At 46.4% G+C, this 15,100-nt stretch overlaps 2 protein-coding genes across 16 annotated transcripts in view; one reads left to right on the top strand and one right to left on the bottom strand.

The window, feature by feature from the left end:
• SYNRG (synergin gamma) overlaps nt 1-4,266 on the top strand; it is a 77,874-nt gene extending 73,608 nt beyond the window's left edge. For all 11 annotated transcript variants that reach the window (XM_032428526.1, XM_032428520.1, XM_032428518.1 and 8 more), the window contains 2 exons: nt 2,187-2,297; nt 3,636-4,266. In XM_032428526.1, coding sequence (XP_032284417.1) covers nt 2,187-2,297; nt 3,636-3,767 — 243 coding nt within the window. In that variant the 3' untranslated portion in view covers nt 3,768-4,266. The remainder of the gene's footprint in view (nt 1-2,186; nt 2,298-3,635) is intronic.
• Nucleotides 4,267-4,475: 209 nt separating this feature from the next.
• Nucleotides 4,476-15,100, bottom strand: part of DUSP14 (dual specificity phosphatase 14) — a 28,041-nt gene continuing 17,416 nt past the window's right edge. For 4 of the 5 annotated variants that reach the window (XM_032428822.1, XM_032428823.1, XM_032428820.1 and 1 more), the window contains exons 2-3: nt 10,625-10,713; nt 4,476-9,080 (exon numbers count right to left, since the gene is read on the bottom strand). In XM_032428822.1, the coding sequence (XP_032284713.1) occupies nt 8,392-8,988 (597 nt within the window). In that variant the 5' untranslated portion in view covers nt 8,989-9,080; nt 10,625-10,713 and the 3' untranslated portion in view covers nt 4,476-8,391. The remainder of the gene's footprint in view (nt 9,081-10,624; nt 10,714-15,100) is intronic. The other variant, XM_032428824.1, reaches the window with a different exon arrangement.

Raw genomic sequence — 15,100 nt, 5'->3', positions numbered from 1 at the left:
CCATTTTCTATAGAGATGTACTATTTCCAGTTTGGCTAATGTGAATGGAGTTACTGTGAACACTTTTTGTGCAAGACTTGGTTAGCATGTTTTTATTTCTCTTGGATAAATATCAAGGAGTGGAATTGCATATAAGTTCATATAGTAGATATGTATTTTAACTTTTATTTATTTTTTTTTTTTTAAGATTTTATTTATTTATTCATGAGAGAGCGAGAGAGAAAGGCAGAGGGAGAAGCAGGCTCCCAAGGAGCAGGGAGCCCGATGTGGGACTTGATCCCAGGACCCTGAGATCATGACCTGAGCCGAAGGCAGACGTTTAACCATCTGAGCCACCCAGGCGCCCTGTATTTTAACTTTTAAGAAATAAGAGCTTTCAGGGTGCTTGGGTGGCTCAATTGGTTAAGCGACCGAGTCTTGATTTCAGCTCAGATCTTGGTCTCAAGGTTGTGAGTTCAAGCCCCACACTGGGCAGCATGGAGCTTACTTTTAAAAAAAAAGAAGAAGAAAAAGAAGTGAAGAACTTTCCAGGACCACCTGGCTGGCTCAGTCAGTAGAACATGTGACTCTTGATTTTGGCATTATGAGTTTGAGCCCCTGTAGGGTGTAGATACTACTTAAATAAATTAAGAAAAAATTTTTTAAGGGGCAACCCCTTCAGGTCCCCTACCTCCTTGGGAGCTTTGTACTATCACTTTACTGTCCCTCAATAGACCTTACTTTGCTGCCCACCAAAAAAGAAAAAAATTTTTAAAGAAATTAACAGCTTTCCAAAGTTGGGACCTGCCCTGTTAATCATTGGGCTATGCTCCTATTTCATAGATTTGTTGTAAGGAAGAAATTAGATAATGCATGTGAAGAGCTTGATGTGATACATAGCAAGTAAGGACTGATAATAGCTGTATGCTGTATTTATATTTCTCTTTCTAGCTGATAACTTCTAAATCTCACAGTCTTGAGCACTAGAACTATATATCTGTCTTACCGCTTACATAACATCAGAACTTGGCTGTCCCACAGGCAGTTCCAACTCAGCATATACCAAACTGAGCTCTGTTTGTTTTTTTTTTTTAAATTGTATTTATTTATTTGACAGAGCACAAGCTGGGGGAGCTGCAGGCAGAGGCAGAGGGAGAAGCAGGCTCCTGGCTGAGCAGAGGGCCTGATGCGGGGCTCGATCCCAGGTCCCTGGGATCATGACCTGAGCCAAAGGCTTAACCGACTGAGCCACCCAAGCGTCCCAGCAAACTGAACTCTTATCCCCAGCCCCCAGCCCCAAACATGAGTCTCCTTTCATGTGCCTTATGGCAAATCCTGTTGGCTGCCCAGGCCTCTCCCCTTCTTGTACATCTCACACATCACGCAGGCTTTTTCAGGTGACCATTTCTCTCCATCCCCCACTGTTGCTTCCCTAGTTCTAACTTCCTTCACTGTCTGTCTCCTGGACCACTTACAACAGTGTCATAACTGAGGCCCATACCTTGAGGATTGCCATCCGCAATTGGTTGCCTACACTGCAATCAGAGGGATCTGTCCATAATACAGACCTGATCCTGTCATGGTGCAGTTAGAACCCTTAGTGGCTTCCCAAGATAAAGTCTCTTCTATTCCTTTATTCCTTTCAAGGCCTTCATGCTAGAGTTCCATCTCCTACCTCCTTTCATAAGCTTGGCTCCCACCCCCTAGATTTCTTCCCACAGCCGATCTTTTGCTTAGAGGCCTTTGCCTGTGTTGCTTGTTCTGCATGGAATAAATACCGTCTCCTCTCTTACCTCCCCTTTCCTGTCCCCTTCACGTAGCATATACCTCTTGAAACTGAGCCAAGGTGTTTCTAAGTGCTAGGAAGCATCCTCTGCCATCGGGCTCTTTTTCCCTTGGGTCGGAGTAGGTGCTGCCCAGCCCGTGTGCCCTAGTGCAGCTCTTCTGTCACCTGTCGCCTGGTACCTACGTGGCCACCCACCCTGGACTGTGAGTTCTCAGAGGACAGACCGCTTGCTGCTCATGCTAGCACCCCTAACACCTAGAACACAGCCGGTACCCAGTAAACGTTTGGGAAATGGAGTAATTGTACTGATGGGATCAGAAGTGACAATTTGCTGCTAGACCTGTTGGGGCTGAGTGATTGGGAGTGAAGCCAGCAGCATTTAGAACTGCTGCGCCCTTACCCATTTGTCTTGTCCTCACAGCCCGATGAAAATTCCCTGGATTTTTCCTCTTGTATGCTACGGCCTGGGATTAAAAATGCTCAGGAACTTGCCTGTGGCGTGTGCCTTTTAAACGTGGACTCCAGAAGCCGGGTAAGTGACACGCCTTTCCCCTGCCCCTGGCAAAGCGCCTCCCTCGCGTGACCTCCGGGGACCACCCTGTCTGGCCCCCTTCCTGCCAGGCCTGTGACCGCAGGCAGGGATTTTGATGAAGCCCAGGAATCGGACCCAGAAGTACCTCGGTCCTTACAAAAGGCCAGTGCGGGGAGCGGTTGCGTGAGGCGGGGGCAGAGGCCTTCCCTTCGGCGCCCTGAGCACAGCGGGGTGGTGAGGAGAGGAGGTTAAACGTGGGAGGCTTCGCTTGGAGGCACGAGGCCCTGTTCTGGGACTTCTGTTGACCTTATGGTTTCGGCGTTACTTCAGAAAGAAGAGAAGCCCGCAGAAGAACACCCTAAAAAAGTACAGACCGGTCACACATTATCCTAGTGTCTCCATCTCAGTTTTGAGTGTGGAAGGCAAATCCACTGATTCCGCCACCATCCTGAACTGTTCTGACCGAGAGCCCTTTGCCGAGGCCTGTCTGTTCCCGTAACGTTTGATTCAACCAACGGGTGTGTCTGGGGCGGGGGGGCGCTCCTGTCTTGTTTGCGTGCTTGTAGCTCATGATTGGCTGCCGCTGTTGCGGGCATTTTTCTCCGTGATGCACAAGGTAACAGATGGAGCAGCTTCTGGAAGACGAAGTTGTGACACAGAGAATTAAATCAAAGAGCAGCAGGATTCCGCAGTTATCAGACAAAAACAAATTGGGGTTCGGAGTTCTGTTTACTTGTAGTGCTTTAGAAAAGCCCTGGGGAGCTGAGGTTAGGACTGGCTGAGTGGGACTTCCCTGTAAGCATTAGTCGTCTGGGAGTAATTCTTACGTGCTTTAGTATCTCTTTTTACAAACCCTGTACCTGGTTGGACTTTTTAATTATGTTGATTCAGTTATCAGGCCCCAGTGGCCTTGGTCCCCGAGAGCTTTCAATCCCGTGTCTTTCCCACGGGAGGACGGTGGGGGATCGCACGCATAGTTAACGGCCCGCCTCGGGGCAGGCCTCCTTCGGCACAGTGAGGGGTAAAAATCAGCCAGGGCCCTTGGCTGTGTCAGTTCCCCATATAATGAATACCCCCACCCCCATGGCCTCCCCCGGTTCAAGCTCTGTCTGCCTTTTCTGTGAAAGATTTGGCCTCCTTTGGCTGAAACTGGGTTTAATGGTAAAGATTTTTTTAGACCTTTAATTAGCAGCGAAGAACTTCCTCACTGGAATTGCTGTAGCTCCCTGCGCAGCTGCTTAGGCTGTCTGAGCTGCTCGGCGCGCTGGCTGCCGAGCGAGCGGCACTTGGCCGCAGAAGCAGCCGGACCTGCCCCACTTGTCCCTCTCCTTCCGGCAGGCGTTCAGCTCAGAGACCGACGGTTTCAAGCTGGCCTACGGGGGACACCAGTATCACGCCAGCTGTGCCAACTTCTGGATCAACTGTGTTGAACCAAAACCTCCCGGCCTCATCCTGCCTGATCTGCTCTGAAGAGCTCCTCGACGGAGTACCTACTGGGTGGTTGGGGGTTCCCTCACAACCCGTGAGGTGACAGGGAGCACGAAACAGAAGGTTCGCCTCCAGAAGCTGTATGAAGACCCCCCCAGCCACGGCAGGGAGGAGGAGCTGCTGGGGTCCCAGGCCTTCCTACAGACGACCTTTGTCCCCTGCGGTCCCACTGCCGGCCTTGGGGGCTTGAGGTATTTTAAAATAGCCCTGCCCAGACTGCACGCGGTACCAGAAGTTTGCTAACTCCTCTCTCGCTCTGGTAAGATGTTTGAAAATGTGGACCACAGTTTTCTTTAAGGAGTGACTTGCTGCTGCAGTACTGATCCTGGGAAGAACTGATGTTTGAAGAAAAAGCAGTTCCAGGACTGCAGCTGGCAAGCATGTTCGGAGCCAGGGCTTCCCCCGATCTAGAACACTGTCGGCCTGTGAAGTAGAATGCACTTACCCACATTTAGTTTGTCCATATCTACATGAATAAAAAGGGGAAATTGTGATTCAACTGATGTTTTTTTTTTATTATGTTGTATTGATCACCATACATTACATCACTAGTTTTAGATGTAGTGTTCCATGATTGTTTGTGTATAACACCCAGTGCTCCATGCAGAACGTGCCCTCTTTAATACCCATCACCAGGCTAACCCATCCTCCCACCCCCCTCCCCCCTAGAACCCTCAGTTTGTTTCTCAGAGTCCACTGATGTTCTTTTTATAGAAAAACTTCTGCTCGTCTCCGTGGGACAAAACAAGGGTAGGTAGGTAAGGGTAGATTCACCAACTTTACTGTCACAACTGAACCAATTCTCCTTTTGTTCATTTCTAACACTGTCAACTTTCCAGAAGACTTTTTCCTCCAAATATGCTTGGGCACTTTGCAATGGGTTGAATGTTCATTTTGACAAAGACCCAAATCCTTGTGTGTCAGGATGAATAGCCTTCCCCTTAGGAGCCTCCACAGAAAACTTTGGTTTACCTCAAAGACTGAACGTGGTCCTTTTGTTCAGACAAGATTTGGAAAGGCAGCTGAATGAAACCTCTTTGCAGTGGCCTGTGTCCAAACTTCCAGAAATGGTGGTGCAGGGACCGGTGCTGCCGACTTGGCAGTATCTATGTGAGAGTCCTGAAAATTAGTTCAGGCTAGAAGCCGGAGTTCCTGGCCTACTGAGGTAAACAGTGAGATGGCTATTTACGGTAGCGGGAGAGGACTTAGATGCAGTGGAAGAAAATTGTTCTAAAAGAGATGGCATTCTAGAAGGCTCATGCTTGCTATCTGGTGTAGGGAACTTTCTTTGCCACTTAAACTGAATGCATAAAATCAGTAGGGGGGACAAAAAGCCAAATGGTTAAGGATCGTCAAGTCCTGGGAAGAATAGGCCAAACTAGGACATACATTTCTCTGAATTCTAAGTTATGTGCTTTATGAAGAGACTCTGAATCTTGTGTTTCACATTGTAGGACTCAGGCTGTCTGACCTCGCGTTAGTTTTTATTTATAAACTGAACAAATTAGTTTTGTCTATAAAATAGCTACTTTACATCACTAATTAGATTGTTTTCCCTTCTCAGGACAAAACTTGAAGGGATTCTGTTGTGTTCCATCTTACACCCGTTAGCCTCCATCTTCTCCAGGAAAGGTATAGAATGTTTTCGTTGAACAGCTCTTGTTGAGGCTTCTGCTTTACCTTGCTGTGCCCCAGAGTGCAGAGAAGTGAGGAGATGAATCTGCTTTTCTCTTTTGCTCCAGATTCATCTGCAGCTGACACAGCTGTCTGAATTATTACCCTCAGGGCTGTTGTCCTCCGTGGGGCTCGCGGAGTGTTAGTAACCACACGAGTGGGCCGGTTTCTCAGGCTTCCCTGAGGCCTCCGTGCTCCACGTCAGCCTGAGCAGCACCTCGTCTCCTCAGGGCCCCAGGATTCAAGCAGGCTTCTAATGTACCTTGTACATTCCATAAGGAACCGTGATAACAGAATCTACCTTTGCCTGCGGTAAGAGTGTCTCCCAGTTAGGCAGAATTTACAGTGCGGAGAGTTTTCGGGAATGCCATATGGACTATTACTCTGTCGCAGTGGCCTGTGTCAATGACATTTTCACAAGTATGCTCACCTGCTAACTAGAATGGTTCCATTCCTGGATTCCAGGATGTAAGCTAATTGCCGCTGGCCTTACCAAGTATGAGGGGTTTAGTCAGTCCACGGGAGGTGCGGGAGGACACAGCAGACGTCACCAAGAGGCCTTGGCTATGAGAAATAGTCCCCCCTTGTAGCATCTGTTCACTCACATGCCACCAATAAGGATTTCGGGAGTGTGGAATAATACTGCGTGTCCTTTATGTACACAAGTTAATTCGAATGGCTCCACACTGCATTCAGCTTCACCTCAGCTCTTCTTAGCAGAGTCCAGTGGCCCTGGAAACAGTAACCAAGGTTACTTATTTCCGTACCGCGAGTCGTGCAGGCGCCTTCAGCCCCACCGCTTGAGTGGTGATTAGTAAGCGCTCTTCTCTTTTGGTATTGTGTTTTGCTTTTCAGCATTCTAGGGCCGTGTGTAATCTGATTTTTGTCTGGACGCGGTTGAGGTAGAAGAGGCACAGGGTGTGTTACTAGCCATGCTTTATTTTTTCTGCGGCTACTAGTTCGCACTCTCTATAGGTTGCATATTTTAAATTATTTTCATGTTTTGTATGCACGGACGTTATTTTTTGTCGTTTAAGGATGCCTTCTTTTATTTAATGACTTGTGTGATTTCAAGCTTTGGAAAGACTATAGGACCTTTACATTACAGAAATTTGCAATGTTTGCTTGGCACGGGGGATCACCACAGAAATTCCCCTAATGCCCTCTGGGTCACACACCTTCCTTTGTGACCCACTAATAAGCTCTGACATTTAGATAAGGTGTTAGGCTTCTTAAGTACTTAGTTACATCCCAGTCGTGGTGCTGGCCAGGATTTCTGCAGGAAATTTTCCTACCAAGAACATCTGTCACCAAGTGTTCCCTGCCTGTAGTATGGAGGTTATTTTTGGACTCTTAATCCACAGACTACAAGACTTCCAGTTCGCCTTCATCCTAGAGAAGCCACAGCCGTGGACTGTTTCGTTCTCTTGATGGATGTTTGATCATGTGCTGATGTAGCATTTATGGGTTCCTCTGCTTCCCCGTTGAAACTATTAACTTCATTTTAATTTTCCTATTTAGACAATGGTGCATGTTTATAAAAGTAAATGGTATGAAACAAAGTAGAATTTGGATGGAAACCACTGCCACAGACCAGGTAAGATCTAGAAAATATAATACATATAAACATGTAGCCATGGGCATTATATTTATGGCTTCTTGCCAAAATAGGCCAAAAATCTAGAAAATTATTCCGCGAATAAGCAAGCTGCAACCTACCTGGCAGCATCGTGACAACGCAAGGGCAGCTGGAGGACTCCCAGTAGTTTGTAAGGGGTGTGGAATAGGGGAGAACCAAGTAAACTTCTACCAAGTCCCTGAGGAGTTATGTCATCATGTTTTTTAGGAGCAGTGAACCGGGTGACATTTTCAAGTTTCAACAAAGGAAGCCATTGTTATTTGCTTATCACTTGAGGTTTGGCCTAGGGCATTTTTGTGTTTGTTAATGCAGCAAAGGCATAGCTTTTGTTAAACAGTGTCTTCGATGGAGGCCTCCCCGCTTTGGTGCACTCCAGTTACGGAGAGACAGCTGAAAACAGTGCCCTTCCTCAGAGTGCACACTCGATGCCGTTTCACACTGTTCCAGCATCGGGAATGGCACGAGTATCTGCCTGCCTGCAAGGACGGGACGCGCTGACATAGTCCAGCTGGGGTGTCTGTTTTAAGTAGCATTCACAGTTGTCACAGGAACCATATTCTAACGCAGTTAGGGGAGAGCATCTTTCTTCTGGCATCAACACACGCATCCACATACACACCCTGACGTTCTTAGTAAAAATTCTAATACGTTATGCAGGTATATTTATTAAAAATAATGCTAATATAGTCCTGGGGCACAATGATTCCAAGAGGGTGTTTGCAGCAGATTTCATTATAATTACTTAACAACTAGATAATAAAGGTTTATGTTTTTAACTTACAGAGTCACTAAATAATTAATAGGAAAGGAAAGAGTAGGGCTAATCCAGTAGACTGAAGCTGGTATCAATCGTCCCTAAGCATTGGTTTGGTCGGCAGCCTTGGGCAAAGCTGGTCTCTAAAGGGTTAATCAGGACCCAAAGTGATTTTTGCACTGAGCTCCTCCCGCACCTGCCATGATGCCTAAAGGCATGGGATTCAGAATACAGCAGAACCAAACAGTTTATTAAACTGTTCAAATTGTTAAAAATGATTAAAAGCCAGTTAAAGATTTTCATAAACACTATTCCAAAATGTTTGTTAGTTTTAAAAATGTTACTAGCAATGTGTGCATTCCCCTCATGTTCTTCCCCTCCCTCCCTAGCTTTTAAAATAAACTTGAACACCCAGTGTAAAGAACACTTCAGGGAGAACCAGAAGTCAACCATCGGAAAAGCAAGCTGAAGAGGGGAGCAGACGGTGTGTAGCAGATGCTGGTCCTGCTCAGGGGCTGCTGATGCACGCTTTGGTGGCTTCAGATCCCCCAGTAAGGCATCAGGTGTCGGGACTCTTTCTCATAAACGTCTGGAACTACGCCATACGGCGTCTGTACCATTTTCACTGTCGACTTCCCAAAGAGCTGGCGCTCGTAGTCTATCAGCTGCCTCCAGAAGCCTACGTTGGGCCTGATGACGGGCCTGCGGGCCTTCACCCAGTTGTAGGCCTCCAGCAGGCACACACTGTGGCATTTCATCAGGTAAGCGATGCAGAGAGTGGCCGAGCGGCTCACCCCCGCGGCACAGTGCACCAACGTGGCCCCGTGCTTCCTGCTCACGCTGTGGATCTTGTCGGCCACCGTGTCAAAGTACAGTCCAATGGGGGCATGAGGCATGTCAGCCAGAGGCACTTTAACATATTCAAACTGGGGCCAGTTGAAATTGGGGATCTCGATGGTAGCATTGACGATGCACGTGATGCCACGAGCCTGCAGGAGGTGCCGGTTGGAGGCCACGCTGCCCCTGCCCAGGAAGAGAGAGGAGGTGATCTGAGCGATGCCTCCTACATCGCCCTCAGAAATCATCCGAGGGGCCATGAGAGTCCGTGGAAGTGTGCTGTGACCTCTGGAGCTCATGAAGATGCCAGCGATCACACTTGCATCGTTGGAAGCAAGACCAGAGGGTTTGGTTTTCCTCCACCAAGGAATCCGAAGTCACCGTCTCCTTCCTGAAAAACATAGGTATCGGTCAGTACTTTCAATGCTCCCGATTCTGGATGCATCACGGCCTTCTCTGGTTTTGTAGAATAGGAAGGTGAAAGGATTAGAAATGGTTCATTTTTTCAAGGATGTAGATAAATCATTTTCTATTGATAGGAAAAGTAGTCAAAGACAACATGTAAAATCAATGTTAAAACTCAGCTCTCTGGTGATTCTATTAAAAAAAAGGGGGGGTGTAAATGGAAATAGTCATCCTATTTTAGAAATAATCCTAACCTCAAACATGCCCAACTGATCCCTGAAAAACAATCTTGCAGGGCCTTGCTCTTTTTGAAGGGGGGGGGGGTGCTCCCTGGTAATTAGGAAGAAATTAGAAATTTTGATTGCTCCAAGAGCCATGTGCCTTCAAATACCTCTTGCCTAGTTCCATAGCTATGACGACTATATTTTCCTAAACCTAATTCTAGACATAGAGATCGTACAAAGATATCAAAGTATAAAAATGATACATTAGGTAATATATTCAAGGAACTGCCTTTATAAACTGAAAAGATAATGAATTCAGAATGAGTTACAGAAAAGCCAAGACATATGGTCACCTTAGCCCTTTATTTAAAAAAAAAAAAAAAAAATAGCTAAGGGGCACCTAGGTAGCTCAGTCAGTTGAGCATCTGACTCTGTGATCTCAGGATTATGAGACTGAGCCCTGCTTCAGGCTGGGTGTGGAGCCTGCTTAAGATTCCCCCTCTACACACCCCCCTCCCCATACTCTCACGCTCTAAAATACATCATTCATAAATTAATCACTAAATAGTAACATGCTGTGGCATTTCCATGGCAATAATCCCAGGCACTTTGAAGGCCATGATCTTACATTAGTCTACCGGGTGCCTGGCTGGCTCAGGCAGTAGAGCATGTGACTCTTGATCTCAGGGTCGTGAGTTTGAGCCCCACGTTGCGTGCAGAGATTACTTAATTTTTTAATAAATACATTAGGGGCGCCTGGGTGGCGCAGTCGGTTAAGCATCTGCCTTCAACTCAGGTCATGATCCCAGGGTCCCCTGCTCAGCGGGGAGCCTGCTTCTCCCCCTGCCCCTCCCTCCACTCATGCGCACGCTCTCTCTCAAAATCTTAAAAAAATACATTAGTCTAAGTTCATGAGCGTTTTAGTTGACCTGACCCTGGGTGTGGTTAAATGAGAACATCACCTTCCTCAGCCAATTCTCAACTCCAAGACGAATCCCACGGGCTTCAGATGCTTGTTGGAATTAAATTTTAGTTTAATATTTGAAGATCTACCTTCTCTCAGTACAGTGTTTAAAAGACTTTAATATTATATAATGTCTATATAGGACACCAGTAACAAAAGAAATAGAAAATACTGGTTTCCTGAGATTTTAGACAGATCACTTCCTCACACTACTATACAGTCCGGGCCTGTGGGAAGTGTACTCCTCCCCACCCAGGGTACCGCAGGGGCCCCTGAAATGATTGCAGTTGGACAAGAACATCCTCAGTGCCACGGACAAAGGTGCTGCCGGAGCCCACTCACTTGTGAGGAATCTGGTTACTCCGCAGTCCCGGGTCAGGATCTGGAAAGTCCTAATTGAGAGTGCTGATCACAGTGGATACAAATCAGATCTGCAGAAAGACAAGGAGGCAACAATGTGGCCAATCAGGAAGTTCAAAAGAATTCCTCCTGGGTTTTATTACTAAACTGGGTTTGACTGGAATAAAACCAGCAAGTGGAAAGCATGCTAACTAAAGAACGTACCAGTAAGAAACAGCAACCTAAGTCTCAGCTTTTTGTTAAGGACACGTAACTCACAGTGTAACAACCGTACGTACAGGTTTGGCCGTAACAAAGGCAAATTTTTGAAAGGAAATGTAATAAGGCACTGCTCACAGGGCCTGGGAAAGATGCAGACCAAGCTAGAGCATCTCCCCTGTACCCTCGGTCCGCTCAGCGGCTCGGCCAGACGCAGGGAGACCTGCACGAGCGGCGGCTGCTGGGGCCAGACGGGCCGGACGGCACTCGGAGCCTGCACCTTGTCTTCCACGCTGGACCTCTGAGCTGTTCATTTACTGACGACATGATGAGCACCAATAAGCGCTGTTCCAGTGTGTTCCTCCCCTCCCTGTCCCTCTGCTTTTCCCAGGTAACCATCACAAGTACTTTCACAGCCCTGTTGAGGTGTGACTGACACACCACTTGACCAGGTGTACAACCTGATGAGTTTTGAATTCTGTGCATACACTCAACACACCATGACTCAACATGATAAATCTCTCCATCACCCCCTCCAGGTTTCCTCATGCTCCTTTAATTCATCCCTCCCTCACCCTCTAGCCCCTGCCAAGCAAGCAATGATGTTCAGTCACTATGTGTACATTTCCTAGACTTTATATAATGGAATCCTCCTGAAAGGATTTGTTTCTTCATTTGGCCTGGCTTTCACTCAGCATAATTATTTTGACATTCCCCAATGTTGCTGCATGTATCAACAGTTCATCCTTTTTGTTGCTGAGTACTAGTCCATGGCACAGACACTTCGTGGTTTGATCACTTACTGATGGAAAGTGGGTTGTTTGTAGTTTGAGGCTATTACAAGTAGAGCTGATGTATAACGTGACGTAAAACATTCATGTGTAGGTATGTGTGTGGACATACGCCTTCCTTTCTCCTGGTTAAACACCCAGGAGCGGAAGGGCTGGATCATAGGACATGTTCATATTTAACGTTTTTTAAAAGCTTTAAAAATAGTTCTAGCTTGGGGCCTGAGGGGCAGGCGTCTAAGTTAAACACACACGGATGTAAGCATCCACTGCAGTCCTCTCCAGGATGCCAGTATTTCCCAGACAGGAGCTTCTCCATGTGTCTGTGCCCTGGTTTTGGTGGCTGCCACCCAGGGGCCACCCACTGCCTGCCAGCTTGGTGCTCAGCAGGGCTTGCGTTCCTGGGCCCCGTGAGACTAACAAACGAGGAGACCATTCTCACTGGCCACCACCCCCAGGGCACTGCACAGCCAGCCAACTGGGGAAAAAAAAACTCTTTTTCTGTGAAAAAGGCTATTGCTTGTCCTGGAGCTTTAGCCTCAAGGGCAGGCTTCTGCCTTGGCACACGCCTGGGGGCCACTTGGGCTCGCTCCAGGGACCAAAGCCAGGGGACGCCATCTTTGTGCTTTCCCTCTGCCCCACTCCAAGTGTCCAGTATCTCCTGGAAAGGAATTGTACACTTGTCTGGTGTCCTGATTTTTTTTACTGCTGTCCAGGGGACACCTCTAGATCACTGGGTTCTGCTGGCCAAGGAGACTGACACTTGCAGTCCCACAGGACTATGTTTATCTGCATATGTTAAAAGCTGCTGAGTGACATCCTCCCCTTTAGAACACTGACAGGTCTTGTCACACGAGCAACGACTGGGAGCCACTAAAAATAAATAGGCTGCTGGGACAATCACAAACGTCTGAGAGAAAACCAAAAAGAAGGCCGTACTGAATACTGTTTCATCGCCTATACGAGGCCACTCCTTTCAGGCCTGGGAGAGGTGGCTGTTTTATCAAATGCAGAGTCAAGGAAAATGAAGAAACAGAAAAATATGTTCCAAATGAAAGAACAAGATAAAATCTCAGAAAAAGTCCTTAATGGAGATAAGTGATTTACCTGAGAAAAGAGTTCAAATAATGGTCAGAAAGATGCTCACTGAACTGGGGAGAAGAGTGACCACAGAGCTTCAACAGATAGAAAATGTAAGAAAGTACCAAAGAGAAATCATAGAGCTGAAGAACACACTAACTGAACTGAAAAATAAACTAGAGGGTTTCAATGGGAGAACTACCTGATACAATCAAGCAGCAAAAGAATGAACAAAGTGAAGACAGCTTAAGGTATTTATGGGACAACATCAAGTGGACCAACATTCACATTACAGAGGTCCCAGAAGGAGAAGAAAAAGGAGCACAAAACTTATGTGGAAAAATAATGGCTGAAAGCTTCCCTAACCTGGCTGGCGAAGGAAAGAGACATCCAGATCGAGGAAGCTCAGAGAAGTCCAAATAAGATGAACCTAAAGGGACACACACTAAGACACATTATAATTAAGCTGTTAAAATGTTAAAAGACAAGGAGAGAATCTTAAAAGCAGCAAAAGAACTTGTTACATACAAGGGAACCCCCCCCTCCCGCCATAAGACCATCAGATTTTTCAGCAGCAACTTTGCAGGCCAGCAGAGAGGGGCACAACCGATTCAAGGCAGTGAAAGAAAACACTTCCAAGAATACTCTACCCAGCAAAGCTGTCATACAGGAGTGAAGGAGAGAAAGAGTTTTGAACTACAGGAGTTCATCACCACTAAACTGGCCTTACAAGAAATGTTAAAGGGACTTCTTTAGGCTAAAAAGAAAGGGTGCTAATTCATAACAGGAAAACACATAAAAGTATAAATCTCACTGGTGAAGGTAGATATAGTAAAATTTAGAATAACATAAAGGTGGTAGATTAGTCACTTATTTATAAAGCTACTATGGGGACGCCTCGGTGGCCCAGTTGGTTAAGCAGCTGCCTTCGGCTCAGGTCATGATCCCAGGGTCCTGGGATCGAGTCCCAAATGGAGCTCCCTGCTCAGTGGGGAGCCTGCTTCTCCCTCGGTCTCTGCCCCTCCCCCTGCTTGTGTGTGCATGCTCTCTCTGATACATAAAATCTTAAAAAAAAAAAAAAAGCTACTATGAAGGTTAAAAGAAGTAGTAAAAATAACTATAACTGCAATAACTAGTAAAGGGATATACAAGATAAAAAGATGTAAAATGGGACATCAAAGGGGCACGTGGGTGGTTCAGCTGGTTAAGTGTCTGACTTGGTTTCACCTCAGGTCCTGATCTCAGGGTTGTGAAACAGAGCCCTGAGTCAGGCTCCACACTCAGTGGGGAGTCTGCTTCCCCTCTCCCCCTCCCTACACTCACAAGTGTGCTCTCTAAAATAAATCTTTAAAAAGTAATTTAGTGGGGCGCCTGGATGGCTCAGTCGGTTAAGCCTCTGCCTTTGGTTCAGGTCATGATTCCAGGGTCCTGGGATTGAGCCCTGCATCAGGCTCTCTGCTCAGCGGAGAGCCTGCTTCTCCCTCTGCCTCTGCCCTCCCCCCACCCCACTGCTCGTGCTTACTCGCTCACTCGCTCTCAGATAAATAAAATGTGACATCAAAAATATAAAATTGGGGGTGTGTGTAAAAGTGTAGAGCTTTAGAATGTATTCAAAGTTGAATTATCAACTTAAAATAGACTCTTATAAGTTGTTATATCTAAGCCTCATGGTAACCACAAAGCAAAAGCCTACGGTAGGTACACAGAAGATAAAGGAATCTAAGCATACCACAAAACATCAAATCACAAAGGGAGCAAGAGAAGAAAGTAACAGGAATTACAAAACAGCCAGAAAACAATGAACAAAATGGCAGTATGAAAAAAGACCCATCTATATGTTGCCTACAAGAGACTCACTTCAGATGTAAGGACACATGCAAACTGAAAGTGAAGGGATAGAAAAAGACATTACATCAAAAGAAAGCTGGAGTAACTATATTTACATCAGACAAAAAAGACTTTTAAAACAAAGACTAGTAAGAGACAAAAAAGGCATGACATAATGATAAAGGGGTCAATTCAACAAAAGGATATAACATTTGTAAATAATCATGTGCCAAGCAGGGGCGCCTGACTGGCTCAGTCAGTGGGGTGTGTGACTCTTGATCTCAGGGTTGTGAGCTTGAGCCCCACCTTGGTGTAGAGATTACTTAAAAAATATTCTTTTAGGGCGCCTGGGTGGCTCAGATGGTTAAGCATCTGCCTTTGGCTCAGGTCATGATCCCAGGGTCCTGGGATTGAGTCCCACATCGGGCTCCCTGCTCAGTAGGGAGCCTGCTTCTCTCTCTGCCTCTCTCTCTCTGTCTCTTATGAATAAATAAATAAAATCTTAAAAAAATATATTCTTTTAAAAATAATGCACCCAACATAGGAGCACCTAAATATATAAAGG

The sequence above is a fragment of the Phoca vitulina genome, unplaced genomic scaffold, assembly GCF_004348235.1.
Source record: "Phoca vitulina isolate PV1807 unplaced genomic scaffold, GSC_HSeal_1.0 scaffold40, whole genome shotgun sequence".
In the NCBI taxonomy this organism is placed as follows: Eukaryota; Metazoa; Chordata; class Mammalia; order Carnivora; family Phocidae; genus Phoca; species Phoca vitulina.
This window is presented reverse-complemented; position numbering and strand designations above follow the sequence as displayed.